This window comes from Vanacampus margaritifer, chromosome 2 (assembly GCF_051991255.1).
Source record: "Vanacampus margaritifer isolate UIUO_Vmar chromosome 2, RoL_Vmar_1.0, whole genome shotgun sequence".
Taxonomy (NCBI): domain Eukaryota; kingdom Metazoa; phylum Chordata; class Actinopteri; order Syngnathiformes; family Syngnathidae; genus Vanacampus; species Vanacampus margaritifer.
Window position 1 is genome coordinate 3,234,793 of NC_135433.1, and position 25,697 is coordinate 3,260,489.

General features: G+C 40.2%; 1 protein-coding gene across 3 annotated transcripts in view; it reads left to right on the forward strand.

The window, feature by feature from the left end:
- vwa5b2 (von Willebrand factor A domain containing 5B2) overlaps positions 1–25,697 on the forward strand; it is a 65,299-nt gene that overhangs the window by 26,595 nt on the left and 13,007 nt on the right. For all 3 annotated transcript variants that reach the window (XM_077557612.1, XM_077557611.1, XM_077557613.1), the window contains 10 exons: positions 7,913–8,087; positions 12,051–12,215; positions 12,343–12,543; positions 13,805–14,027; positions 14,280–14,431; positions 15,606–15,737; positions 15,816–15,940; positions 16,016–16,192; positions 18,014–18,124; positions 18,601–18,803. In XM_077557612.1, coding sequence (XP_077413738.1) covers positions 12,077–12,215; positions 12,343–12,543; positions 13,805–14,027; positions 14,280–14,431; positions 15,606–15,737; positions 15,816–15,940; positions 16,016–16,192; positions 18,014–18,124; positions 18,601–18,803 — 1,463 coding nt within the window. In that variant the 5' untranslated portion in view covers positions 7,913–8,087; positions 12,051–12,076. The remainder of the gene's footprint in view (positions 1–7,912; positions 8,088–12,050; positions 12,216–12,342; positions 12,544–13,804; positions 14,028–14,279; positions 14,432–15,605; positions 15,738–15,815; positions 15,941–16,015; positions 16,193–18,013; positions 18,125–18,600; positions 18,804–25,697) is intronic.

Here is a 25,697-nt window from a genome sequence, read left to right on the forward strand (position 1 = left end):
CTCTGAGGACGCCCGCTTCAAAGGCGTCCCCCGGGCATCACTTGGCCGCCGCCTCCATTGATCACTTACACTCTTTTATCCCGCCCATTAAAATATTGTCAGTTCACATCACTTTTGTCTTTCTCTCGTGAACTCTGCCTTTGTTACATAAAGATACATGCAGTACAGAAGTGCTCGGGAACATTAAGTCGTACGTCGCATGCAATCAACAATAGCTGTGACTTACTTTGGAATTTTTCAAAATATGAGTAGAAGTAAAACATTTGGGGGGGGGGGGTGCAAGTCTTGGAACGCAGCCATCAAACAACGCTGATGTGTGGAACCCAGAAGTCGGAAGCCCGTAGCATCTACCCCATTAACTCATTCGCTCCCAGCCATTTTCACTGAAGCAACCCCCTTCGCTCCCGGCTTTTGGACTGGATGTTGATTGATTTTGCAAGGTCCACAGAATATTCTGTTCTATTGCTATAAAAAAACATGGAACGTACCAAAATAAAGTTTAGTCTCTTCTTTCATCAGGAAAAAAAGTATATTTATATCTGTTTCCGTTTTGCAGCAATTAGCATTAAAATAGCTAAGTTTCATCATTATTCACAAATCTGTTTAAAACTGTGGGGAAAAGAACTTGTTGCAACATGGCTCAGGTTGATGTCTTATACCCTGCTGCCACCTGCTGGCCATTGCACTACCTTGCTTTAAGCGACCTCTTTAGGTCAGAAGCTGAATCAAATCTTTCTTTCTGTATGCTCTAGCATTGAAAAAAAAACAAAAAAAATGTATAAATACATTTTTGAGACCATGGCAATATTTATTTATTTAAATAGAACGTGTTTATACGTTTTTGGGAGCAAATGAGTTAAACAGCCAGCCATTATTAGTTCTCAACATTTAAAAAAAAAAAAACTATTAATGCATAACAACATAAGACAACGATAATGACATTCAAACATTTGCCCCTCCCACAAAAAAAAGTCACCCTAAATCGGCCGATTTATGCCGATTTTTTCCTTGTAAAGTGAAACCTGCTGTATGTATTGTAAAACAGTTAAATGTTCTGCTTGTAATTCATATCTTTATTGTTGTAAGCATTTATGGACCAAAAAATGACTTATTTTATTCATTACGTATTTTTTTAATTAACTCTTTGACTGCCAGACAAGGGGATGCCGTGGGTGCCAGCCGATTTAAGCATTTTTGACTGATCTTTCAAGGTCCACAGAAAATTATGTGTTTGGACTATGGAAACACACATACTACCAAATGAAAGATTGGACTCTCATCTTTCATCAGAAAAAAAAGTTTGTTTCTACCTTATTCCGTTTTTCAGTAATCAACAATAGAAAATGGTTAGTTTCACCTCTGTTTTAAAAAAAACATATTTTAACGTCTTTGGCACTCCTCCATATGATTTTACTAAACGTTATATAACGTTTTTGGCAGTCAAAGAGTTAATTGGTTATCGGAATTTTATTCTGCCAAATATTACATTTTGAATGATGCCCTCGCGTGTGGCAATGGTGAGCCACAGTCACCGATGCATTTTTCAGCTTTTTATTAAATCAACATGAACCCACCACCAAGCCCCGCCTCTTAAAGGAACATGTACAGTATTTTGGCTGGATTTGATGTTTTTCATGAATTGTGTTTAAAAAGTGTCTTTGAATAAGTTTTTCATGTGATGGATTTTTTTCTTCTTCTTATATGTTCTCTCTATACTGCGGATTTTCACCCGTCATCGGTGGACCATGATGACAAACTGTCAGGTGCCAAACCAAAGCAGTGGACCAATAGGTGTAAATAATCATAATAAATTGTATTTTTGAAGAGAAATTAAACAATTACTCAGTCAGACATTCTCTATTCATACATTAGGAATTTATGAATTTGTAATTAATATTCCTCGTCTGAATCTCTAAAAACAAAATTCCCTTCCTTGCTTTGACTTCGGAGGTGTCGTAAACAAGCGTGCAAAGCTAAGTGAGGTAGCTGCAGTTTGATTTGGAACGATGAAACAAATAAACATGTCTTCCCCATCCGAGGTTTGTTGTGTGTGGCCCAGCCCCCTTCGTGCACCCGGGTAGCACAATGGCCCCTGAGATGTGAGAGCGGGCCGAGGCGGGGCCAAGCGGGAACGCGGTGGGACAAACAGGCGGCACCCTTTCTTTTCCTCTCTCCTCTCCGGCCATTTGCTTTGATGTCCTGTGATTCTTCTGCTCGCGGGAATCGGACCCGGACACTCTTTTCACGCTGTTATCTGTTAGACTGCCGCCTTGCGAGCTTTTTTTTTCCCGAGATACGGGCCGTCATTCAGGCGATTTTTTTTATTTTTATTATTATTATTATTATTTATTTTATTTATTTTTGAGTCATGTTCATGAGAATAAATTTGTGTTTTTCAAGAATTTTTTTTTCCAGGGGTGTCAAAATTAGTGCATTAATTTTGAGTTCATTTAAAGTTCCTTTAACGCCATTCATTTTTTTAACGTGCGATTAATAACCACCCCTTACTTGGAAAGCCTGTACTGGGGGAATTCCAGTCGCAACGCAGCAGAATGTTTTTTTTTTTAGCAGTAATACATTTAATTAGTTGAGTTTAGTTTACTTGGGCTTGATACATTTAAAACAAACATTTATATGCAGTAGTTAGTACATTGTGTTGAAGCATCATAATGTACATTATACACAGCCCGAATTTTCTCACTAAACATTAATACTCAACAGGAAAAAAGAAAAACGACAATCAATTGAAAATGAGAAACAAAATGCTGTACAAAAAAAAATACTGTATAAAAAAAATTTAAGTTCATAGGCCCTGCAATACTATCTGCAAATGTAATGCCACCTAATATTCAGTCCTAAACTAATTTTTTGTTCCATCTGAGAAACCCTGGATCTAATATGTTTCTTTAGCATATTTATTAAAAATACTTATCATGTATAATTTTTTTTAATTGGCACATATTAGCAACACACTTTAGATTATTTTCGCTCTAATAATGCATATAGTTGTGGAAATGAGGGTCAAGTTGTATTTTAAAATTTTAAAAATTTCACAAGTTACTTCAAGTTAAAGATTAGATAGCTCTTAATATGAAACCAAAAATGCACTGAGCTGTCACCGTCTTACAAATGCAATTATGCCATCTAGTGGCAGAAAAATGACCTCAACACAAATCAATGTCACACTTTTACAGTACAGTACATCTTTTTAATTTGAACTCAGTTTTATGAATCATTATGAAATTACTGTATCAATGACTAAAAGATGCAGCCATATTTCCATTAGTTAATTTTTTTTCCCACTTTTATGTTAACAAGAGTATGACAACTTATTATTTAGAACAAATAAAAAATTTGTAATGACCTGACAATTCACATATTACACCTTCTATTCTAGAACGGACACCTTGTCTCATCAGGCATCCATGGCAATCACAGCCGGTTATGTTGTCCCACAAGCATCCCTGTTGGGAGCTGCTTTGTAAATGCAGCCTGACCAACTGCTGAAATTCAGCCATTGACGGCGTCATTTCTCATCCAGCTGGATCTCATCAGATTCTTTGGGCGCACCAAATAAAAAGTCTGGCACGTGTAAATCGTCTGAAAGCACCCATAAATGTCACTTGCAAGGTTCGGTCTCACCTCCTGTTGTTTGAACGGAAGGACAACACTAAAATGAAGCACAATTAGCAGTCTCTACTTCCCCAATTTTTACGAATAAGGATCTTTTTTTTGTGTTGCACTCTTTGTAAAATGTATTCTTGCAGTAATACAAATTAATTTGGGGGATGTCAAATGTATGTGATCATACGTCACAATCATACCTGTACATAAAGAAAATACAAATAAAATATATGAGGTCTGTAGACTTGGGTCAATAAGTGGAGGCCAGCTTTCAATGTAAACATGGTGAAGCGGCTTTTAGATGTTATGCTGCACACAAATTTAATAAATTAGCAACAGAAGTGAAGTCAACCCCAATTATAAATGCTTTTAAATCCAGATTAAAATCTTTTTTGTTTCCCCATTCCTTTGATTAGAGTCGATTTGAAATCAATTTATTTCACTCTACGGTCTTTTCTTGAGTTATTCTGTCTGTTAATGCTGTTAGATGTTGTGCTTTTGATTATGTAAAGCACAATGAGTTGCCTTATGTATGAAATGTGCTCTCTAAATGAACATGCTTTGCTTTAATCCTAACTTTGAATCGAAAAAACATTTGGCAAAGAATTCACTAAAATGCTCATTTACGCTCAAGTTTAACGTTAGCATCTTCAGCTTTGAAGGTAAAAAATTGGGATTTCTCCAGAAAAAAAGAAAGAAAAAAATGTGGATTTCAGATTTCTCACATGATGAACGCTAAACATCTGCTTGTCGGTGAACTCAAACGTTACACTTGACGCTCATCTGGCTTGCTCAGATCCGCCAGTGCTGAGGGATCCTAAGGAGCGTTTTTTTTTTTGCCACAAAGAGAGACGAAACAACACAATGCGGCACATTAAGGACCTTGACAACAATCGTGTTGAATAACACCCCGATATTGTCTTCGGTTATGAAACCATTTTCTGCCATTGTCTCAGGCGGAAAACAATTGGAAAGTAGGTCAGTGGGCTACGCCAGGGAGAAGACGTGGTTCCCAACATGCGAACGCAGACAGACACTTGAAGCCCCCCCCCCCCCCTCCCCCCTCATCATGAAATGTTAAAACTACCACAACCAGGGTTGAAGTCGTTTTTTGATTTTTCATTTTAGGGAGCTTTATTTAGTTTTGACTTGTTTTTCTTTCAGTTAGTTTTAATTGTTTTTGGGAGCAAATTGTTAGTTTTTAACTTTTTTGAAAATGCCTCATTTTAGTTATTAAAAAAAAAAAGTTTTAGTATTGGATTTAGTTTTTTTTGTATATATGGAGTATTCGTCAAATGCAAGATTTTAAAAAGGTCAGTAAACATTGTGTACACTACAATTCTCAAACACTTTTCTTCTGTACCAACGTATAAATACATTTTAAACAAACTCAGAAAGGTCATGTACTGTATAATGTTAATTGACAAAGACAAAAACAAAGGACATTTTTGCTATAGCTAGTTTGAGTTAGCCTTGCAAGGCTTTATTTATTTTATTTTCGGTTAAAGTAGCACTAAGGAAATTTTCAACCTTAAATAAAATATTTTCATAACTCTCCTGATGAAAAATGTTTCACTTAAACCTTGTTAAATGATACATTACTGCTTTCCTGGCAGAAGCTACAAAACAACTGAAAAGTTTTCTCTGAGGAGACAAAAAAGAAAAAGGAAGCTACCCGGATAAAAGGACAGTCAAGGATCAACATTGGCCTGGCTTTCGCTCGCTGGCGTGAGCTCAAAAACGACGCAATGCGCTTGTCCTCATGGGAAATATGGTCTTCCTTCAGGCATAACATTGCCGCTTTTGTCCATATGGCGCCGCCATAATCAACGTCAACTGAAAGTTCCTTAGTGTTGCTTTAAGTCACCATTCGTTTTGTTTGTTTGTTTGGTCAGGTATGAAAAGTATTCCTATCAGATTTATATTTTAGAAAAAAAAGATTCCGGATTATGGATGATGTTTTTCAGGTAAAGTCTAATCTGGCTCTCCTGCACTTGAATGTGTTTTATATGTTGTTCTTTTTAAATACTTGTTGGTGATATACTTTATTATCATTAAATGGATTTGCTTCACACATAAGCAAACACTATAACAAACTAGAAAATGTATTTTGCGGAGAAATTGCGTGTGAAGGCTGAATGAAAACTGTGGAATGATTTGGAATGATGCACAATGACGTAGAAAGAGCTGAACAATTGAAAGTTGGAACGGTTAGAATCGGTGAATAAATGTAGAAATGACAGCAGAATTTTTTTTTTTTTTTTTTAAAGGGTAGGAAATGGAGTAAGGTTTGAAAAATCAAGACGGGAATGGACTAATAATCATCCCAAAAGGGAAAAGAATGAGTTAAATGTTTTGAATGTTACTTTGAAATGATGTCAATGTGTCATGTTGAAACTGCCATTGGAAATGGATAGAGAATGGTAAGGTACAAAATTGGGAATGATGCGTAAGGTGGGAATATTTGGAATAAAATTAGTGGATCCAATAATAACGTGAATATTTGGAATAAGTTCAAATTGGAATCACTAAAATCGGATAAATTATGTGAATGGAGTAAATGATGAAGAATCAATTAGAAAATGGGGTAAGGTTTGAAGAATCAGGTAGTAAATGGAGTAAAGTTTGAAGAATCAAGCCATAAATGGACTAATAACTAATGAAGGAGTTCAATGTTTTGAATGTCACTTTGAAATCATGTCAATGTGAAATGTAGAATCTCCCATTAAGAATGAATTGGGAAAAATAGGGCACAAAATGGGGAATTGTGGGTAAGGCGTGACTATTTGGAATATAAAAAATGCAAGCACCCATGGCATGAATTTTTGGAATATGTTAAAATTGGAATGACGAGAATCGGATGAATGATGTGGAAGTAGATAGATGCGGAAAAAAGTGGCAAGTTTGAAGTCCACAAGCCTTCACACAAGAAATACAAAATTTCAATTTGCATTTCTGCCATTGATGCAGCTGATAAAGAGAAGGCTGACATCTAGTGTCACAATATTGGAACGCACTCAACTCAACTCCTCACACACATTTTGAAAGCAATGCAGATCATAGAGACGTATTTTTCAGTGTTGTTTTTAAAGACGGCTTTTATTTAGAAAAAAACTCGATACTCTTGATAGATATTTTCCCAAGCTGAGGTCACAGTCTTTCAAAGTGTTTTTTTGTTTTTTTTTTCAATGTACTCTCATCCACTCACACACCTGCAGGATCTCGGCCAAACAATGAAGCCATTCAGTCAACTAACAGGAAGTCATACACAAATCAAATACACGATCTCAATCAATTGGGCATGTTTTTGTTGTTGTTTGTTTTTTGGGACATTCCACTGGTTTGGTCATTCAATTAACCTTAAATTGGCTACATGAGTAACCCAATTTTGGGGTCAAATTAAGTCTATCCCAAGTCATTCACTTTTTTAAAAACCCGAATAAGAGCCTTGGGGAACTCCTTTCATAACCGGAATTCATGCTTATGTGAACGCATTCGGAATATCTCCATCAATCGTGACGATGTTTTTTTGCTGTGCGCAATTCTGACCTTAACCCTGTAAACGTAGTCAGTATTTTGTAGGGCTGGTTATCGATTCTAATTTCCTTTAACGGTTCGATTTCGATTCACAAGAGTCCCGTTTTAGAACGTGTTATTAATCCGTGAAGTATTTCAAACATCGAAATCAGCAAGGATGAGATGAAAACATTTTGACAATTTAATTCAATAATTGTAAATCTAAATTAAAAAAGATTCTGAATTGTCTCAAAGTGCAATAAGTCAGGTCTTTCATAAATGTAAGAAAAATATTTTTCCGATTCATGTGAACAGTCATTTCAAGAAAACTAAGATTTAAGAAAATTCAGCCTTTAAAATTCTATTTTCTTAAGAATTTTTGGGAAAAAGAGGTATTCAAATAATCGATTCATGGTTTTATGAATTGATATCGGAAAAATCGATTTTATATCAATCATTCGATTAAAAAAAAAAAAACAGTTTAAATACAGAGGCAAGAACTACGCTCACCTTAAAAAAATTCCCTTCAAAATTGCCAAGTTGACATTTTTGAAAATGTTTTCTAAACTTCACACGATTCCGTGAGATGAAAATCCAACATAAATCAGTCGTGCGGTACTTTCACTGTTTGTTACGCAGCTTCTTTGCTCACCTACATTTGCCTGCAGCGTCTCCCTGGCTGACTCCTACTGCACCCTCGCTCGCTCCCTCCCTCTCTCTCTCTCTCTCTCTCTCCCTTGATGTCTCTCTCCCTCGCTCTCTCTCCAAGCAGGCCATTAGCTGTGAATGATGTTGCTGCTGCCATCACAGCCAATTGTCTGGATGAGAGGCAGGCGGCGCCTCACTCTGCGTTGCCGTTGGTGCGTACGCCTCTGGCCAAGTGTCGGACCCGGCTCGCCGTCCAGCAGCCGCTGATTATCTCTGCAGTGTTCAAGCCGACCCGGCAGGTAAGCGGAGGAAAATGTCATGCTGCCTGCTGCTCGTTTATCAGGAATTTTCATCAGATGTTGGGAGAAAGATCTCAAACTTTCATGCATGCGTGTCGGTTTGTTTATCAAAAGTATTGATTTGGTATTATTTTGGTGACGTTTGCGCGGTAAAAGGCACTTTGAAGGCAGAGACGGTGTTGGGAAGTCTACACTTGGAGCAGATGAGTGTCGGGACGCAGTGGCAGGACACAGCAGCATATTGTCGTACTCGATATTGAACAGTACAGTATGGATCATTCATTTTACTTAACTCATTCACTGCCATTGACGGCTATGGACGTCAAAAATTCGTTTGAACCATTTCTATTAGTTTCACATTTTTTCCCCACTTTTGTTAACAAGAGTATGAAAACCTATAAAAAAAAAAGTATTGTATATTTAGAAAATATATAAAATTTGTCATTAGTCATGAGTTAACTAGTGAAGTCATGTGATTAATTACAATTAAAAAAAATTATCGCCCGATGCCCACCCCCCAAAAAAGTAAAATTTATTAAAAGGGGCGTCAGATGCATGACTTCAAAAGTAAATTTTATATATGTTCTAAATGTACAATAAAAAATATATAGGTTTTTATACTCTTGTTAACAAAAGTTGGAAAAAATGTGAACCTAATAGAAATAGTTCAAATGAATTTTTGACGTCTATACCCGTCAATGGCAGTGAATGAGTTAAATACTTTGTATGCATGAACTTATTGTCGTATTGTAATGCATTTGAATTGTTCCTCCTGTTTTTAGTATTTTCTGTGCTACTCTTTGCAGGGCGCAATAGGAGTGGGGTCAGGGGTCATCATCGGATGTTTTAGAGGCCTTAACTATGAAAAATATAAATTTATGTAAATGTACCTCATCATCATCATGACAGTACATAGTCTGTATGGTGTAGAAAAAGACACTCATGCAAACATCTTCCGCAGCACACCGCTCCAGTGATTCTCAAATTGTGGTACAAATACCACTCGTGCTACACAGGCTCCCTCTAGTGGTGCGCGGAAGAATCACTGTTGTAAATTGTTTGTTTTTATTCATTCGTTTCAACACAACAGCTTACTATACATAATTGTCCCTGGAATTAATCGTTATATTCCATTTATTATTGACAACAAATTGACTGTGAAATTAGGAGTCGTGCAAAATTGAACTCACTTCACAACAACCAGCAATTTGGAAAAGTGAGCAATTTGTCAAAAAAAAAAAACAGGCTTCAAGCTGTTAAATGCCACTCACGGATGAAGTTCACGCTCAAACAATACACCAATTAAAGAGAAATACACATCATGTATTTAAAACAACATAACTTAGCTTTCTGCTAGATTAACGCTAACACATAATGCTAAACATTGTAGACTGGCTAATAAATAGCATTGATTATATATATATATATATATATATATATATATATATATATATATATATGTATATATGTGTATAAACGCTATTAACGCTATAAACCTTTAAGCGATGAATATTAGATCACACATATTGCATTAACTGCGGAGAAAGACAATATAGCGACACACAAGTGAAACTCTTCTTCGTTTGTCCGCATGACTTCATTATATTGCCTCCTGGTGGCCAAATAACATAACCAGAAGGAGCTGCAATGAATTCATCATGATGCACAAACTATTTTATTCTTTACATTCTATTTAGTTATGTTTCTACTATATGTTTTTTTTATATATAAAGTACAAGTACAATATTGTAGAGTGCTATTTTACTTATTAATTTAACATGTTACTCGACAAAAACGTTTATTGTTATTGGGTGAGGCTGGAACGGATTAATGGCATTTTCATTCATTTCAACGAGGTAAGATGATTTGAGATATCTGCGTTTTGCGCTATGGAACAAATTAAACTCTCAAGGCACCACTGTATTGCTCCTTTTGAAAAAAAAATGCTTGTAATATCAGTTTAAGGTGAAGAAATATTTGAATTTGAGAACATATTTGATATTCTTTTCAAATGAAAACAAACAAGCTATAGACACACTTGATTTGCATTAGTGGGCCACAGAAAGTGCTTCGATTCTTTCCGTTTTCCTTCCTTGACCGAAGCTGCCATTTATTTGCTTGTTATGAGGTGAGAGAACAGTAGCCAGATGGAGGCTGTTGATCTTGTTTGAAAAGTAGAAGCCATTACTTGGACCACAGCAAACACACGCTCACGCCCCGGAGTGCGCACACACGTTCACATCAGTGTGTGTTTCCGTCGGCACACGCACTCCACGATGTCCTGTACTAAAAGTCCGTCAGAATTATTGCCCGCACTTTTAGGTCGGACGTTGACATGCTTCAGTCGCCATCTTGATGTGAGGGATGAGTGCGTTACGTGGCTGTGGGTTCGCATACACGTCACACGTCGTCGTGGTTATACGCCAGGCATGATGCATAGATTAATGAGTGTTGACCCGCGCTGTTAATGATTGACGGAGCCTTTCACACTAAACCACTGGTTGCTAAGCGCCTGAGGAAAAGGAGTTACATGTCGAAGAGCTGCTATAAGCAGGGCCGACTGTGAGATTAGAAGTTTGGGGTTGGTGGCGGGTTTGGCACTTTCAATGATAATGGATGATGCTGGCCATCTGGCCAGTTAGCTAGTAGCGCCACGTTTTCATGCTAACACATTAGCATGCCAAAAGTAGGTTTCTCTCATTGACAGTGCACACGTAATGTTTCCTAGCTTGAAAAAATGTTAGCTAACTCGTAGCTAGCAACATAAACAGTGACCTATGATAAAATGCAGCATCATTTCTTCTTTTTTTGTGTGTATTTTGCTTGACTTGCACAGAAAGAATTGAGCATTTTGCTCCATTCTGTGCTTTTGTGGGATGGAATGCAACCGACACTTGGCCAATTGAAACGGCTCCCCTCGTTCTTTTTAAAATCAAATTGACTCACCGTGCATGAGACTTGCGGCCCCAATAGTTGTGCCGCTCAGTCAGTGGGATGCTATAAATATTATACTGTTCAAATATTATTAATTAATTCCAAGCCATTTTCACTGAAGCAACCCCCTTCGCTCTCGGCTATTTTACTGGATTTTGACTGATTTTGCAAGGCCCACAGAATATTCTGTTCTATTGCTATAAAAAAAAAACATGGAACCTACCAAAAAAAAAGATTAGAGTCTCTTCTTTCATTGGAAAAAAAAAGGACATTTGTGTCTGTTTCCGTTTTGCAACAATTAGCATTAGAATATAGCTAAGTGTCATCATTATTCACAAATCTCTTAAAATGAGTGGGGGATACAGCTTGTTTCAACATGGCCCTGGTTGATCTCTTATACTCTGCTGCCACCTGCTGGCCGTTTTTGTAATAACTGCTATTCCTCAAGAGTCCCTCCTCAGTTCAGAGGCTGCATCAAAGCCTTCTGTATGCTCTAGCATTAAAAAAAAAACGTATACATACGTCTTTGGGAGCAAGTTAATATTTAAAATCAAACGTATTTATAAGTTTTTGGGAGCAAATGAGTTAAGATGATAATGACAATAATTTGCTCAACTAATTGAATTCTACAATGATTCATTCAATGGGATTGTCCAACCACACCCATCCACGGAGGGCCGAATCTGTCTGCCTGTGCCTCCATCAAATCCACCAAAATTGCATTACATGACCTCCACCACAAGTTAGACCTGGTTTTACCGAGTCTAAAATCAAGTCCACTTTTTCCTTACCAAATTCCCAGATGCGTTGGGGGCATATCAGCCCCGCCTACCTACCAAATACAAAAACATGCAAAATTAGACCTGCCCCGGCACAAACTTGTAGATGTTCCCGTTTTGATGCCCAGCGCTCAATGTCAAAATTATGACCGCAAAAATCCATTGTTTGCTTTTTCCCCTGTCAAGTTGGGTTGATAGATAATTCAGCGTGAATGGAAACGCTAACCGTCAGGCTGACGTGTGCTTTCAGAGTTGTTGGTGGCCTGACCTGAGAAGATGGTGGGTCTGAGGAACCGTTCCACGTGGGATCCGCTGCTGCTCAAGTCGTCTTGCATCAAATCGTGCGCCGTCGGCTGCTCCTTGGCCATCACCGCGCACCTCACCTATGCCAATGCAGACAAAGAGCCCGTTGAAGGCGAGTGATGGGGACACCTTTGCATAAAACGCATACAAATCCCTTTTCTCTCTCAATCTACAATTTGCCCATCTCTGTCTATATCAATAAAATGGACTCGACTGATGTCTTGTTGTGAACTACCCAGGTGTGTTCGTGTACCCTCTCGGCGAAAAGGAGGTCGTGGTTGGCTTTGAGGCGGCCATTGCAGGACGCCTGATGGGCGTCCAGATCCAGAACCGAGGCAAGCTGAAGGACTGCTGCCTGGAATGCTGCTGCCCCGCTACTGCTGAAAGCCGGGAATGGAACTGCTGCGGGGGCTCCAGCCTGGACATGCGATGCACCAATGGTGAGCGAGTATTGGCTGAGGCACGCCGAGCAATGCGGCCAAAAGCAACTGAACTGAAAATATCGCAGAAATACAGATGGTGACTTCCCGCTGCACACTAAGCGGATGACTGCAACACATCCTGTATAACTAACTTGTTGCTATGGAAAAATTCTCTTTATTGAAATGACTGACAATTATTCTGTCCCAGCGCCCACCAAAAAAACATCCAAAATTGTTTTTTTAACATGATTTCTTTTTCATAATAAAAACTAATGTTGTAGTATTCTGCAGCCTCTCAACGTGGATAAAAAATGTCATTTCAAAATGGGCCTTCACTGTTCTGTTTTAGCCTCACCGAGGACAGATTGTAAGAAAATTGGCTGCTGTTCTAAATGTGAAGTGCTGCACCTGTATGGACTACCAAAACTGACAAAATAAAAATAAATAAATAAAAGTGAAAATGAAAACAGATATAAAAAAAAAAAAAGAATTCCAAAAAAAAAAAAAAAAGTATTATAGTGTTTAAAAAAAAATTTATCTTGTTTTTTAAATTTTTGGATAATATATATTCCCTTATTTTATTATTTGAAATACATTTTTAATTATACAAAAATAATATAAATGGAAATAGAATCTGCAACATGAAATAAATAAATATGAGAGTAGAGCGTTTTTATTTATTTATTTATTGATATTTAATTCTATTCATGTATTTGTTTTGTATTTATTTTTACACTTTACTTTTTTAATCTTGTTTTTTTAAATTGTGTATAATATATATATCCACCATTTGTATTTTATTTTTTAAAATAAATGTTTGAATTATACAAAAGTAATAGAAATAGCATCTGCAAAATGAAATAAATAAATATGAGCGTAGAGCATTTTTTTTTAACTAATATTTAATTGTATTTGTATATTTGTTTTGTATTTATTTTTATTTTTTGTATCTTTTTTATTTTTGTATAGTATATATTTCCCCCCATTTTTATTATTTTTTTAATTATATTTTTTATAGTTGTTTTCTATTTCACTGTTGCTTTTTAATTTCTTATTTACTATACAATTTATTTTGTTATTTAACTTTTTTTTGGGGGGGGGGAGGCAGTTTTGGTCCTCCATACCGCCTGTAGTACAACTTCAAGTTTGTCCCGTTTTATCAAAAGTTTGAAACACAACTATATTTCCACTGCATGCTACATTGATTGCGGTTTTTAATGTTCAAATTTCAAAGTGTGATAAAACTGTGAAGGTATGAAAACCGGTCTTCCTCTCTCAGGACATCTCATCCTGGATGAAGACTTGGAAAGAAACACCTTCATCGTGTGCACGGGGGTCATCGGGCCCATGGATGTCGTGTCCATCATCATGAAGACCTCACTGGAACTGCCCACATTAGAAAATGGAGCAATCCACATCGTCTACCCGACCATCCTGACGCCCATCGTCACGCACATGACTGCAAGCAAGAGTGAAAACGGGGGCAAAACGGAAGAGACCGGGTGAGCCAAATTGACAAATCATGATGGAATTATTGAACAAATTTTTAGTCATATTAATTGGGCATCACATTACATGTCAATCAATGTTAGCTTTTAAGAGTTCAATAGTAATAGCTAGCTTTAATATACAGTAATTATAATGGGGATTTTTTTTCATCATTTGCCTAATTGAAAAAAATAAAAAATAATAATAGACATGATATCTGCCAATTGGATTTCATTTTTCTCAATTCCTCCAATTTCCATCTTCAGTTGTTTTAGCGCCACCTCAGGAAAACAGGAGCGGGTTCTCGATTCTGAGCAGCAGTACTGCGCACACGCCATCTTCAGCAGTCCGGCTGCCAGTTTGGCACCTTATGAACTCAACTTCCAACTGCTGGTTCGAGGGGCTTGTCTGCTGGCAGGTACAGTCTCGTATTTTGCTTGAACTAAGTTCTTTGAGATACGAATGACTCAACTTTTGAGGTAGGTAGGGTTCTCGCAGGCTTGGGATTTACGAAAGCACGAAAAACTGAACCAAACAATGATTATATTATTTTTATTAACAATTTCATTTCACAAGTATAATTGAATCATCTGTTTAATTAAGGATCTAGCTGATAATAGCAGAGGTGGGCAGGATCCTGAGGAGATGTTGATAGCCAAAAATATTTTGTTGTCAAAATATGGCTTAAGAGGATGAGGATATTATTTATCCTCTGCGTAGACTAATATTAGTCTTCTATTATATTCTATTGGGATTTGTAATAATACTGCAATGAGGAGTTAATCCATCCATTTTATACTGCCCCCAGGTGGGAGCTGTATGTTTTTATAAAGTGCAATATTATGGTGTACTATTTTTCCTTATTAAAGTACATGTTAATGTAATTTTTGTTGTTTTTAGGTGGGAGGAAGCCTGGAATGGATTAAGGGCATTTCCATTCATTTTAATGTGAAAAGTGATTTGTGTTACAAGACTGGTAGAGAGGTTTAGTATCTACTTCTCGCCAAGCTTTTTGACAGGTGTGATGTCACTTCCTGTCCCGCCCCTTTATTTTCGGATATGTTGGGACAAGTTCTCAGCCACCGGAAGTATGACGTCATATGAAGTCCATATTTGGGCATAGAAGGAGGGCCGGAAGTAAAGGGAGGTTTAGTATCTATTTCTCGTCAAACTTTTTGACAGGTGTGACGCCACTTCCCGTCCCGCCCCTTCACTTCCAGTCTAAGTCCCACCCCTTTACCTCCGGACATGTTGGGACAAGTTCTCAGCCACCAGAAGTAGGAAGTCCATATTTGGGCATAGGGGGCAGGGCCGGAAGTCTGACGTTATAGGAAATGTGCCCATATAGGGGGGGAACTGGAAGTAACATAGACTGGAAATGAAGGGGCGGGACTTAGACCAAAAGTGACATCACACCTGTCAAAAAGTTTGACGAGAAGTAGATACTAAAACCTCTCTCATGGTCATGAAACAACTTTGAGTCGTATCTCAAAGCTCCACTGTAATATATTCCTCATTTCAATATGCTTTAAAAAAAAATAATAATAATTTGAACCCATTTTGTTTGTTTTGTAATCCTGAACTGAACTCAGGACTGGAGAGCCCGACGCACGCCCTGAGAGCGGATGCCGACCCCAGCGCCCAAAGTGCCTCCGCCACCTACATCACCTTAGCCCAGGAGCATCCCTACGACAGACACATCGAGATCATCCTGCACCTCAGCGGTGAGGACGGGAGAGCTTCAGTCCATCCTCCTCCCTAATTGTTGTCTTTTGTGAACACCGAACGTGATTTGGTCACAGAACCCCACAGTCCGCTGGTCATCATCGAGAAAGGAAGGCTCTCCTTCAGCCAGTATGAGCAGCACATCCACTCTCGACGTGACTTCATTCGCAGCACCCGCAAGGATCCGGATCCCGAGAGGAAGGTTAGCAGGCAGGTCTCGTCTGACCGTTCCTACATTTTTCCTGCGCAAACCGCTTTTGAATTCATGCGTGTGCAGGTGGAGTTTGTGCGGAAGCGCCACCACAAGGACATCCTCAACAACCCGGTCTTGATGCTCAACTTCTGTCCCGATTTCTTGGGGGAACCTCTGGAGCTCAACAAAGCCACCAGAGAAATATTGGTCCTCGTTGACTGGAGTGGCGGCATGAGTGGGAACAACATTCGCCGTGTGAAAGTGAGTTTGGGCCTAAAAAAAAAATAGTACAATAATTCGGGGTTACCTCTCACCCACACACACACACTACTGAAACACTTTCTCACACGATACTGAAATTTCGTTTGCTCACACACACACTTCTAAAATGTTCTAATACACTACGGGAACACTCTCCTACACACTATAGAATGCGTATTTAAGTATAAATTTCTGTATAATATATGAGATTGTTTTGGTAGTGTCTGCAAGGAAAATGTTTTTAGTGTGCCACAGTGTTTTAGTAGTGTGTGTGTGAGAGAACGTTTCAGCAGTGTAGGGGAGTAAGAAAACATAGTCAGAAGTGTGGATGAAGTCATTTGTGAGAATTTTGTGCAATGTGAACAAATGTGTGTGAGAGTGCTTCAGTAGAGTGTGCATGTGCGTGAGAGAGAGTGTTCCAGTATTACGTGTGAGAGGGTTTCAGTAGTGTTTATTACACCGTTTCAGTAGTGTGCAAGCGCTTTTCACTTGTGTGGATAAGAGTTTCATAAGTGTGAGTGAGAGTGCCTCAGTAGGCGTGAGAGGGTTTCAGTAGTTTTTATTACACTGTTTCGGTGGTGTGTGAGCGCATTTTAGATGTGTGGATAAAAGTTTCATCATTAGCATTTATTACACCGTTACAATAGTGTGTGAGCGCATTTTAGTTGTGTGGAGAAGAGTTTCATTAGTATGTGAAAGTACTTCAGTAGTGAGGATGAGAGTGTTTCAGTAGTATGCGTGAGAGGGTTTCAATAGTGTTTATTACACTGTTTTGGTTGTGTGTGTATGAGCAGATTTTAGTTGTGTGGATATAAATTTCATTAGTGTGAGAGTGCTTCAGTAGTTCCTGTGAGAGGTTTTTAGTACTAAGTGTGAGAGTGTTTCTGTAGTGTTTATTACACTGTTTTGGTAGCATGAGCACATTTTAGTTGTGCAGATAAAAGTTTAATAAGTGAGTGTAAGAGTGTTTTAGCGGTTTGTCTTTAGTAGTAAGCGTGAAACGGTTTCATGATAACTTCCCCAAGGGGAAGCATGTAAAGATTTAAAAGTAATGGGCTTAAAATTGAACCTTGGGGAACACCACATTAAATTCCATGGGTTCCGGAGGAACATGTATCCATACTTACAAAGAAATATCAATCTGTGAGATAGGAATAAAAGCAGTACCAGGGATGCCCACCAGGCTTCTAAGTCTTTTTAATCAAATGTGGCGATCTACCGTATCAAAAGCAGCACTTAAATCCAGTAGTTTTTTTTTTCAGGTCTCCATTGCACCTGATATCATTTAAAATCTTTAAAAGGGCAATCTGGGTACTATAGTTCATCCTAAAACCAGACTGATATTTCTCTAAAATATTATTTGTATCTAAAAAATCATTAAAAAAAAATAATGCTAAAATCGTACTTAAAAACGGTAAGTTGGATACAGGTCGGTAATTATTAAAACTGCTGGCGTCCAAATTGCTTTTCTTCAGAAGGGGCTTCACCACCGCCGTTTTAAAGGCGGCATGAAAGACACCCGTCTAAAAGAGAGAAATCGACTATATATATTTTTTAAAAATCCTAAAAATAATCCATAAAATGTCGTTAAAAGTGATGTGGGAATTGGATCTAAAAGGCAGGTTAGAAAACAGAGAGCGTTTTTTTTAATTTATTATCAGGATCATTTTCATTAGTGTGAAAGTAGTAGTAGTAGATTCAGTAGTGAGTGTGAGAGTGTTTCAGTAGTGTTTATTACATCGTTTCGGGAGTGTGGATAATGTGGATAAGAGTGTTTCTGTGAGTGTTTAACATTTTAGTACGATTCTATGGATGTTGCAGGAAGCCCTGGCGGTGGCGTTGAAGAGTCTCCCTTCGGGCACGCTGCTCAACATCGTCGGCTTCAGCAGCCCCATCAAACCTCTCTTCACAGCCAGCAAGCTCTGCACCGATGTTAGTTTGAATTGTTTCAAGGCTTGGCGGGGGGGTGTATAATTGCGATCATGTTTCCTGAAGGCAGATGTTTTCCAGTCGTGCAGGACGGCCCGTTTGACTGTCTGCTCTTTAATCAGGCAAGAGGTCAATTCATTGGGTTGCCTTAGCAGCAGAGTATCGGGTTCAGTCGAGATGAGGACAAACAGTTTTTTCGCTCTCACCCGAGCATATGGTGACCTTTCATGCATTCTCAGATCGCCACTAAGGTGTCCTTTCCAAACCTCTCATCAAGCCAGTTTGTCCACACCGGAAGGCTGCTGCTGATGCCTGCACGTTTGCCTTCGCTTAATTACCAAAAAAATACTTTTTAACCTCACTGTGTAATTCGGGCATCTGATATCAAACAGTCAATTTTTCTTGGAGGTTCGCCGAGGCTTTGTGATTGTTGCTTGTGATTGCTTTCTTCTATCGTTCTGAAGGCATTTGTCCTTCAGGTTACGCTGATGCAGGCCTACGAGTACGTCCAGAGGATGAGAGCCAACATGCGAGGCCTCAACCTGCTGGGGGCGCTGTCCTGGTTGTACCAGCAGCCAATGCAGCGCACGCACCCTCGCCAGATCTTCATCATCACCGACGGCTCCAAAAACAACGTGGCCAAAGTTTTGGAGCTGGTGCACAGGAACACGTGCGCCGGCAGGTATTCGTTACTGGTCCAGAAAATCCACGATAACACACTGGAATCGGGGTTTTCTCTTGGGTACTCCCATATTTCAAAAACGTCACACAACAGTCACACTAAGCACATTATATTATCATGATTACCGTCAGCTTAGCATTTGAGCTGCCGTCCTCGCTAAGTGTTAGCATGGCTAGCACAGAGGGAAGAAGAAAAAAGGCTTCGACAGACTGAAAAGAGTAGAGCAATAAAAAAGTGATAAAAGACTAGAAGACTTCAAAAGACTAAAAAAAGACAACAATATGTCTAATAGACAATATTAGAAAAGACAACAAAAAGACTTACAGGGATGTGATTTTTCCGCTAATTCGCGGAATTCCGCTTTTTTTATCCCCCCCCCCAAAAAAAAAATTCTTTTTTTTTTTTTTTTTTGTAGTTCATTGTGTATGCACATGACTCCGACAGATAACATCTTCTGCTATAACAAAGACATTTGTGGTATGCTCTAATATGAGTTACTTTTCATTTGGTCATGATACAATTATTTGTTCATGAAATTTGAACTCTTCAACATTATTTATGTGTTAACTTAGTAATCACATTAGTTCGATATGATGATATTCTCAGTGATAGTTTTTAAAAGCAAAGGCAGTCCAATGTTTTTGAATGTGACTGATTTTGAGTTGACCTGGACCTAGCTGGGTGCCAGCGGCCCCCAGACCCCCGGCTAAATTTTCAGATAATTTCACTTTGGTCAAATCAGACAACTTCGTTTAAAAAGAGTATAAAACACAACAAGGTCAAAGAATGCAAAAGATTAAGAAAAGACTACAAGAAGCCACCAAAAGACAACAAAAAGACTCGAAAAAAACAAAAAGATTCCAAAGATTTAAAAAAAAAAGATAAAAAGTCAACCAAGACTACAAAAGGTTAAAAAGACAGAAAAAGCATACAAAAGACAACTACGCCTAAAAAGATTTGAAAGCACAACTAAAGACGGCAAAGACAACAAAAAGCCTACAAAAGATTAAAAACACTGTAAAAGCCTATAAAGACGACATTAGGAAAGACAGCAAAAGCATTTAAAAGACTACGTTGAAATAACTATAAAACACAAGAATACAAAGATCAAAAAGACAAAAAAAGATTGTCTTTTATTGTGTTTTTTTAAAGACGAGATGAGAAAGATAACAAAAAGACTAAAAAGACAGAAAAGGCATATAAAAGTCAAGTAACCACAAAACATAATAAAAATCCAAAGACAAAAGTTGTTCGAACAACAGTTAATCCTCGTACTGGTCTGAAAAATATTGTATCGAACATCCCGCCTAAAATTAATACAAAAAGCCAATAAAAAACAATAAATAGACTACAAACGATGAAAAGACTGAAAAAAGCCCACAAAATGACTCAAAAGACTAAAACCACCACAAAAGGTCAATGAAAAGATTGCAAAAGAGTAGCGTATGAATGGTTATTGATTTATTGTTATTGATCGATGTATTATTTGACCCAATATTTATGCAAGTGTGGCAGTTGAGAACAGATTGTGATTTGCAATTCTGTCGTGGCTGACAAGTTTAAATCAAACATAAATAACTCATTCACTGCCATTGATGACTATAGACGTCAAAAATTCATTTTAACTATTTCTATTAGTTAAAATGTTTTTCCTTTTTTGTTAACAAGAGTATTTAAACCTAGATTTTTTTTTTAATTGTATTAGAACAGATATAAAATTTGTGATTAATTAAAATGAAGTCATGCGATTAATTACGATTAAAATAAATTTAGCTCCTGACGCCCCTAATTATTATTGTTTTCTTTAAAAAAAAAGAAAAAGAAAAGCTTTTTAAAAATTAAAAAAATCTATACTAAAATTAATTATTATTATTTTTATTTTATTTAAAAAAAAAAGATTATTAAAAATTAGGGGCGTCAGGCAATTAATTTAATCATAATTAATAATTAGATTGTGATTTGCAATTCTGTCATGGCTGACAAGTTTAAATCAAACATAAATAACTCATTCACTGCCATTGACGACTATAGACGTCAAAAAATTCATTTGAACTATTTCTATTAGTTAAAATGTTTTTCCTTTTTGTTAACAAGAGTATTTGAACCTAGAATTTTTTTAATTGTATTAGAACAGATATAAAATTTGTGATTAATTAAAGTAAAGTCATGCGATTAATTACGATTAAAAAAAATTATTGCCTGACGGCCCTAATTTTTATTGTTTTCTTAAAAAAAAAAAAGCTTATTAAAAATAAAAAATAGATATACTAAAATTAATTATTATTATTTTTATTTTATTTAAAAAAAAGATTATTAAAAATTAGGTGCGTCAGGCAATTCATTTAATCATAATTAATTGCATGACTTCACTAGTTAACTCACAATTAATCACAAATTTTATATCTGTTCTCCGTCCGTCCGTCCGTCCGTCTTCTTCCGCTTATCCGGGGTCGGGTCGCGGGGGCAGCAGCTTTAGCAGGGAAGCCCAGACTTCCCTCTCCCCAGCCACTTCAGCCAGCTCCTCCGACGGGATCCCAAGGCGTTCCCAGGCCAGCCGAGAGACGTAGTCTCTCCAGCGTGACCTGGGTCGTCCCCGGGGCCTCCCGCCGGTAGGACATGCCCGGAACACCTCCCCAGGGAGGCGTCCAGGAGGCATCCGAACCAGATGCCCGAGCCACCTCAACTGGTTCCTCTCAACGTGGAGGAGTAGCGGCTCGACGCTGAGTCCCTCCCGGATGACCGAGCTTCTCATCCTATCTCTAAGGGAGAGCCCGGCTACCCTGCGGAGGAAACTCATTTCGGCCGCTTGTATCCGGGATTTTGTTCTTTCGGTCACGACCCACAGCTCGTGACCATAGGTGAGGGCAGGAATGTAGATCGACCGGTAAATCGAGAGCTTTGCCTTTCGGCTCAGCTCCTTCTTCACTACAACGGATCGATACAGCGTCCGCATCACTGCAGACACTGCACCGATCCGCCTGTCGATCTCCCGCTCTAACCTACCCTCACTCGTGAACAAGACCCCAAGATACTTCAACTCCTCCACTTGGGGCAGGATCTCATCCCCGACCCGGAGAGGGCACTCCACCCTTTTCCGACTGAGGACCATGGTCTCGGATTTGGAGGTGCTGATCCTCATCCCAACCGATTCACACTCGGCTGCGAACCGCTCCAGTGAGAGCTGGAGATCACGGCTTGAAGAAGCCAAAAGCACCACATCATCTGCAAAAAGCAGAGATGCAATGCTGAGGCCACCAAACCGGACCCCCTCAACGCCTTGGCTGCGCCTAGAAATTCTGTCCATAAACGTTATGAACAGAATCGGTGACAAAGGGCAACTTGGCGGAGTCCAACCCTCACAGGAAACAAATTCGACTTACTGCCGGCAATGCGGACCAAACTCTGACATCGGTCGTACAGGGACCGAATAGCCCGTATCAGGGGGCTCGGTACCCCATATTCCCGAAGCACCCCCCACAGGATTCCCCGAGGGACACGGTCAAACGCCTTCTCCAAGTCCACAAAGCACATGTGGACTGGTTGGGCGAACTCCCACGAACCCTCGAGGACCCTGCTGAGGGTGTAGAGCTGGTCCACTGTTCCACGGCCGGGACGAAAACCAAACTGCTCCTCCTGAATCCGAGTTTCGACCTCCCGACGGACCCTCCTCTCCAGCACCCCTGAATAGACCTTACCTGGGAGGCTGAGGAGTGTGATCCCTCTAAAGTTGGAACACACCCTCCGGTCCCCCTTCTTAAAAAGGGGAACCACCACCCCGGTCTGCCAATCCAGAGGCACTGTCCCGGATGTCCACGCGATGCTGCAGAGACGTGTCAACCACGACAGCCCCACAACATCCAGAGCCTTTAGGAACTCCGGGCGGATCTCATCCACCCCCGAGGCCCTGCCAACCGAGAAGCTTTCCAACCACCTCGGCGACTTCGACCCCAGAGATAGGGGAGTCCACCTCAGAGTCCCCAGACTCTGCTTCCTCAAAGGAAGGCGTGTCGGTGGAATTGAGGAGGTCTTCGAAGTACTCTCCCCACCGATTCACGACGTCCCGAGTCAAGGTCAACAGCACCCCATCTCCACTATACACAGTGTTAACGGCGCACTGCTTTCCTCTCCTGAGACGCCGGATGGTGGACCAGAATTTCCTCGAAGCCGTCCGGAAGTCGTTTTCCATGGCCTCACCGAACTCCTCCCATGTCCGAGTTTTTGCCTCAGCGACCGCCGAAGCCGCATTCCGCTTGGCCAGCCGGTACCTGTCAGCAGCCTCCGGAGTCCCACAGGCCAAAAAGGCCCAATAGGACTCCTTCTTCAGCTTGACGGCAACCCTTACGGTTCGAGGATTGCCGCCATGACAGGCACCAACCACCTTATGGCCACAGCTCCGATCGGCCGCCTCAACAATGGAAGCACGGAAACATGGTCCACTCGGAATCAATGTCCCCCGCCTCCCCCGGGACAATGAAGAAGCTCTGCCGGAGATGGGCGTTGAAACTCTTTCTGACAGGGGATTCAGCCAGACGTTCCTAGCAGACCCTCACAATACGTTTGGGCCTGCCTGGTCGGACCGGTATCTTACCCCGCCATCGGAGCCAACACACCACCAGGTGGTGATCAGTTGACAGCTCCGCCCCTCTCTTAACCCGAGTGTCCAGCACATACGGCCGCAAATCCGATGACACGACTACAAAGTCGATCATCGAACTGCGGCCTAGGGTGTCCTGGTGCCAAGTGCACATATGGACACTCTTGTGCTTGAACATGGTGTTCGTTATGGTCAGTCCGTGGCGAGCACAGAAGTCCAACAACAAAACACCGCTCGGGTTTCGATCGGGGGGGCCATTCCTCCCAATCACGCCCCTCCAGGTCTCACTGTCATTACCCACGTGAGCGTTGAAGTCCCCCAGTAGAACGAGGGAGTCCCCAGGGGGTGCGCTCTCCAGCACACGCTCCAAGGACTCCAGGAAGGGTGGGTACTCTGAGCTGCTGTTCGGTGCATAAGCACAAACAACAGTCATGACCCGTCCCCCCACCCGAAGGCGGAGGGAGGCTACCCTCTCATTTACCGGGGTAAACCCCAACGTACAGGCGGCTAGCCGGGGGGCAATGAGTATGCCCACACCTGCCCTGTGCCTCTCACCGTGGGCAACTCCAGAGTGGAAGAGGGTCCAGGCCCTCTCGAGAGGATTGGTACCAGAACCCAAGCCGTGTGTGGAGGCGAGTCCGACTATATCTCGTCGGAACTTCTCAGCCTCGCACCCCAGCTCGAGCTCCTTCCCTGTCAGAGAGCTGACATTCCATGTCCCCAGAGCTAGCTTCAGTAGCCGGGGGTCGGACCCCGCCTTTGGCTGCCACCCAACTCACTGCGCACCCGACCCCTTTGGCCCCTTCCACCGGTGGTGAGCCCATGGGAAGGGGGACCCACGTTGCCTTTTCGGGCTGTGCCCGGCCGGGCCCCATGGGTATAGGCCCGGCCACCAGACGCTCGCCTTTGAGCCCCACCTCCAGGCCTAGCTCCAGAGGGGGGCCCCGGTGACCCGCGTCCGGGCAAGGGAAACGAGGATCCAAAGTTCGTGTTCATGATTGGGGTCGTTTGAGCCATGCTTTGTCTGGTCCTTCACCTAGGACCTGTTTGCCATGGGTGGCCCTACCAGGGGCATGAAGCCCCGGACAACATAGCTCCCAGGCTCATTGGGACACGCAAACCCCTCCACCACGATAAGGTGATGACTCACGGAGGGGTTATATCTGTTCTAAATGTATTAAAAAAAATTCTAGGTTTTCATACTAAATACTTTCATACTAAATTACATTTTTGACGTCTATAGCCGTCAATGGCAATGAATGAGTTGATAATAAAAAGGTTGCATTGCTGACATGTACTTTAAATCAATCAATCAATCCTGTATGTACTGTATGTATAGACAGTTGCACTTTGCCCCCGATGCACAAACGTAAAGCAAAGGTGCAGTCCATGGAAACGTAGCGGAACGTGCGTGCAGGATGAGATGAATTCGCCACATGGGGGAGGAAAGAGGAAAAACTGGAGTAGATTTCAGCCCTGCCCATTAATCCTGTTAAGTGCTCTCCTATGCAATAAAAGTCCCCCCCCCCCCACACACACACACACACACACACACACCTCCCACATCTCCCTCAGCTATGTACAATAACAACGTTTAGCCCTCATTAGTATTCTCCGCTTGCACTGACATTCCTCACAGAATCTGCAAAGACTCTTTGAAATCAACTTAACATAATATCATGTTTATCTTTCATTTTTCCTTTCACGCAATTAATTACTGTTTGAAAAGCACTTTTTGAGTTGGAACAATTGGTTGTTCACATGCAAGTAAACCTGTTAAACCGCCATTTTTCGTGGAATTTTTGGGGTCAAATTTTGTGGGTTTACACACACAAAAAACCTCCCCGCTCAACGCATTTCAGTGGGCAGCATTTATACGTGGAATTTTGCTAAGCTTGCAAATACTGGAGGGTGGTTTCACAGTATAGTTTTAAACTGTAATATCACCATTTTCCACTAGATGGCAGCTTATACTTGCACAGAACAGTATTGCTCTATACCAGTGGTTCTCAACTTTTTTTTGTGAAATATTTTTTTCAGTCAAGCACCCCCTAACCAGCGCAAAGCATTTATGATTTGAGAAAAAAAATTTGGAGTGTGGTGCCATCATTGTCTGATTTATTCAACTTTGGAGCTTTACTTGTATTTATTTGGTCTCTTGACTATATTTGGAAGTAAAAAGATATAACAAAATAAATAAAGAAATAATTTAATTATAAATAAAGATGTGTGCACGTACAAATTATTATCAACATAAAGTGTCATCTTTTGGGATCATAGTAAAGCTCTGTTCTCAAAAA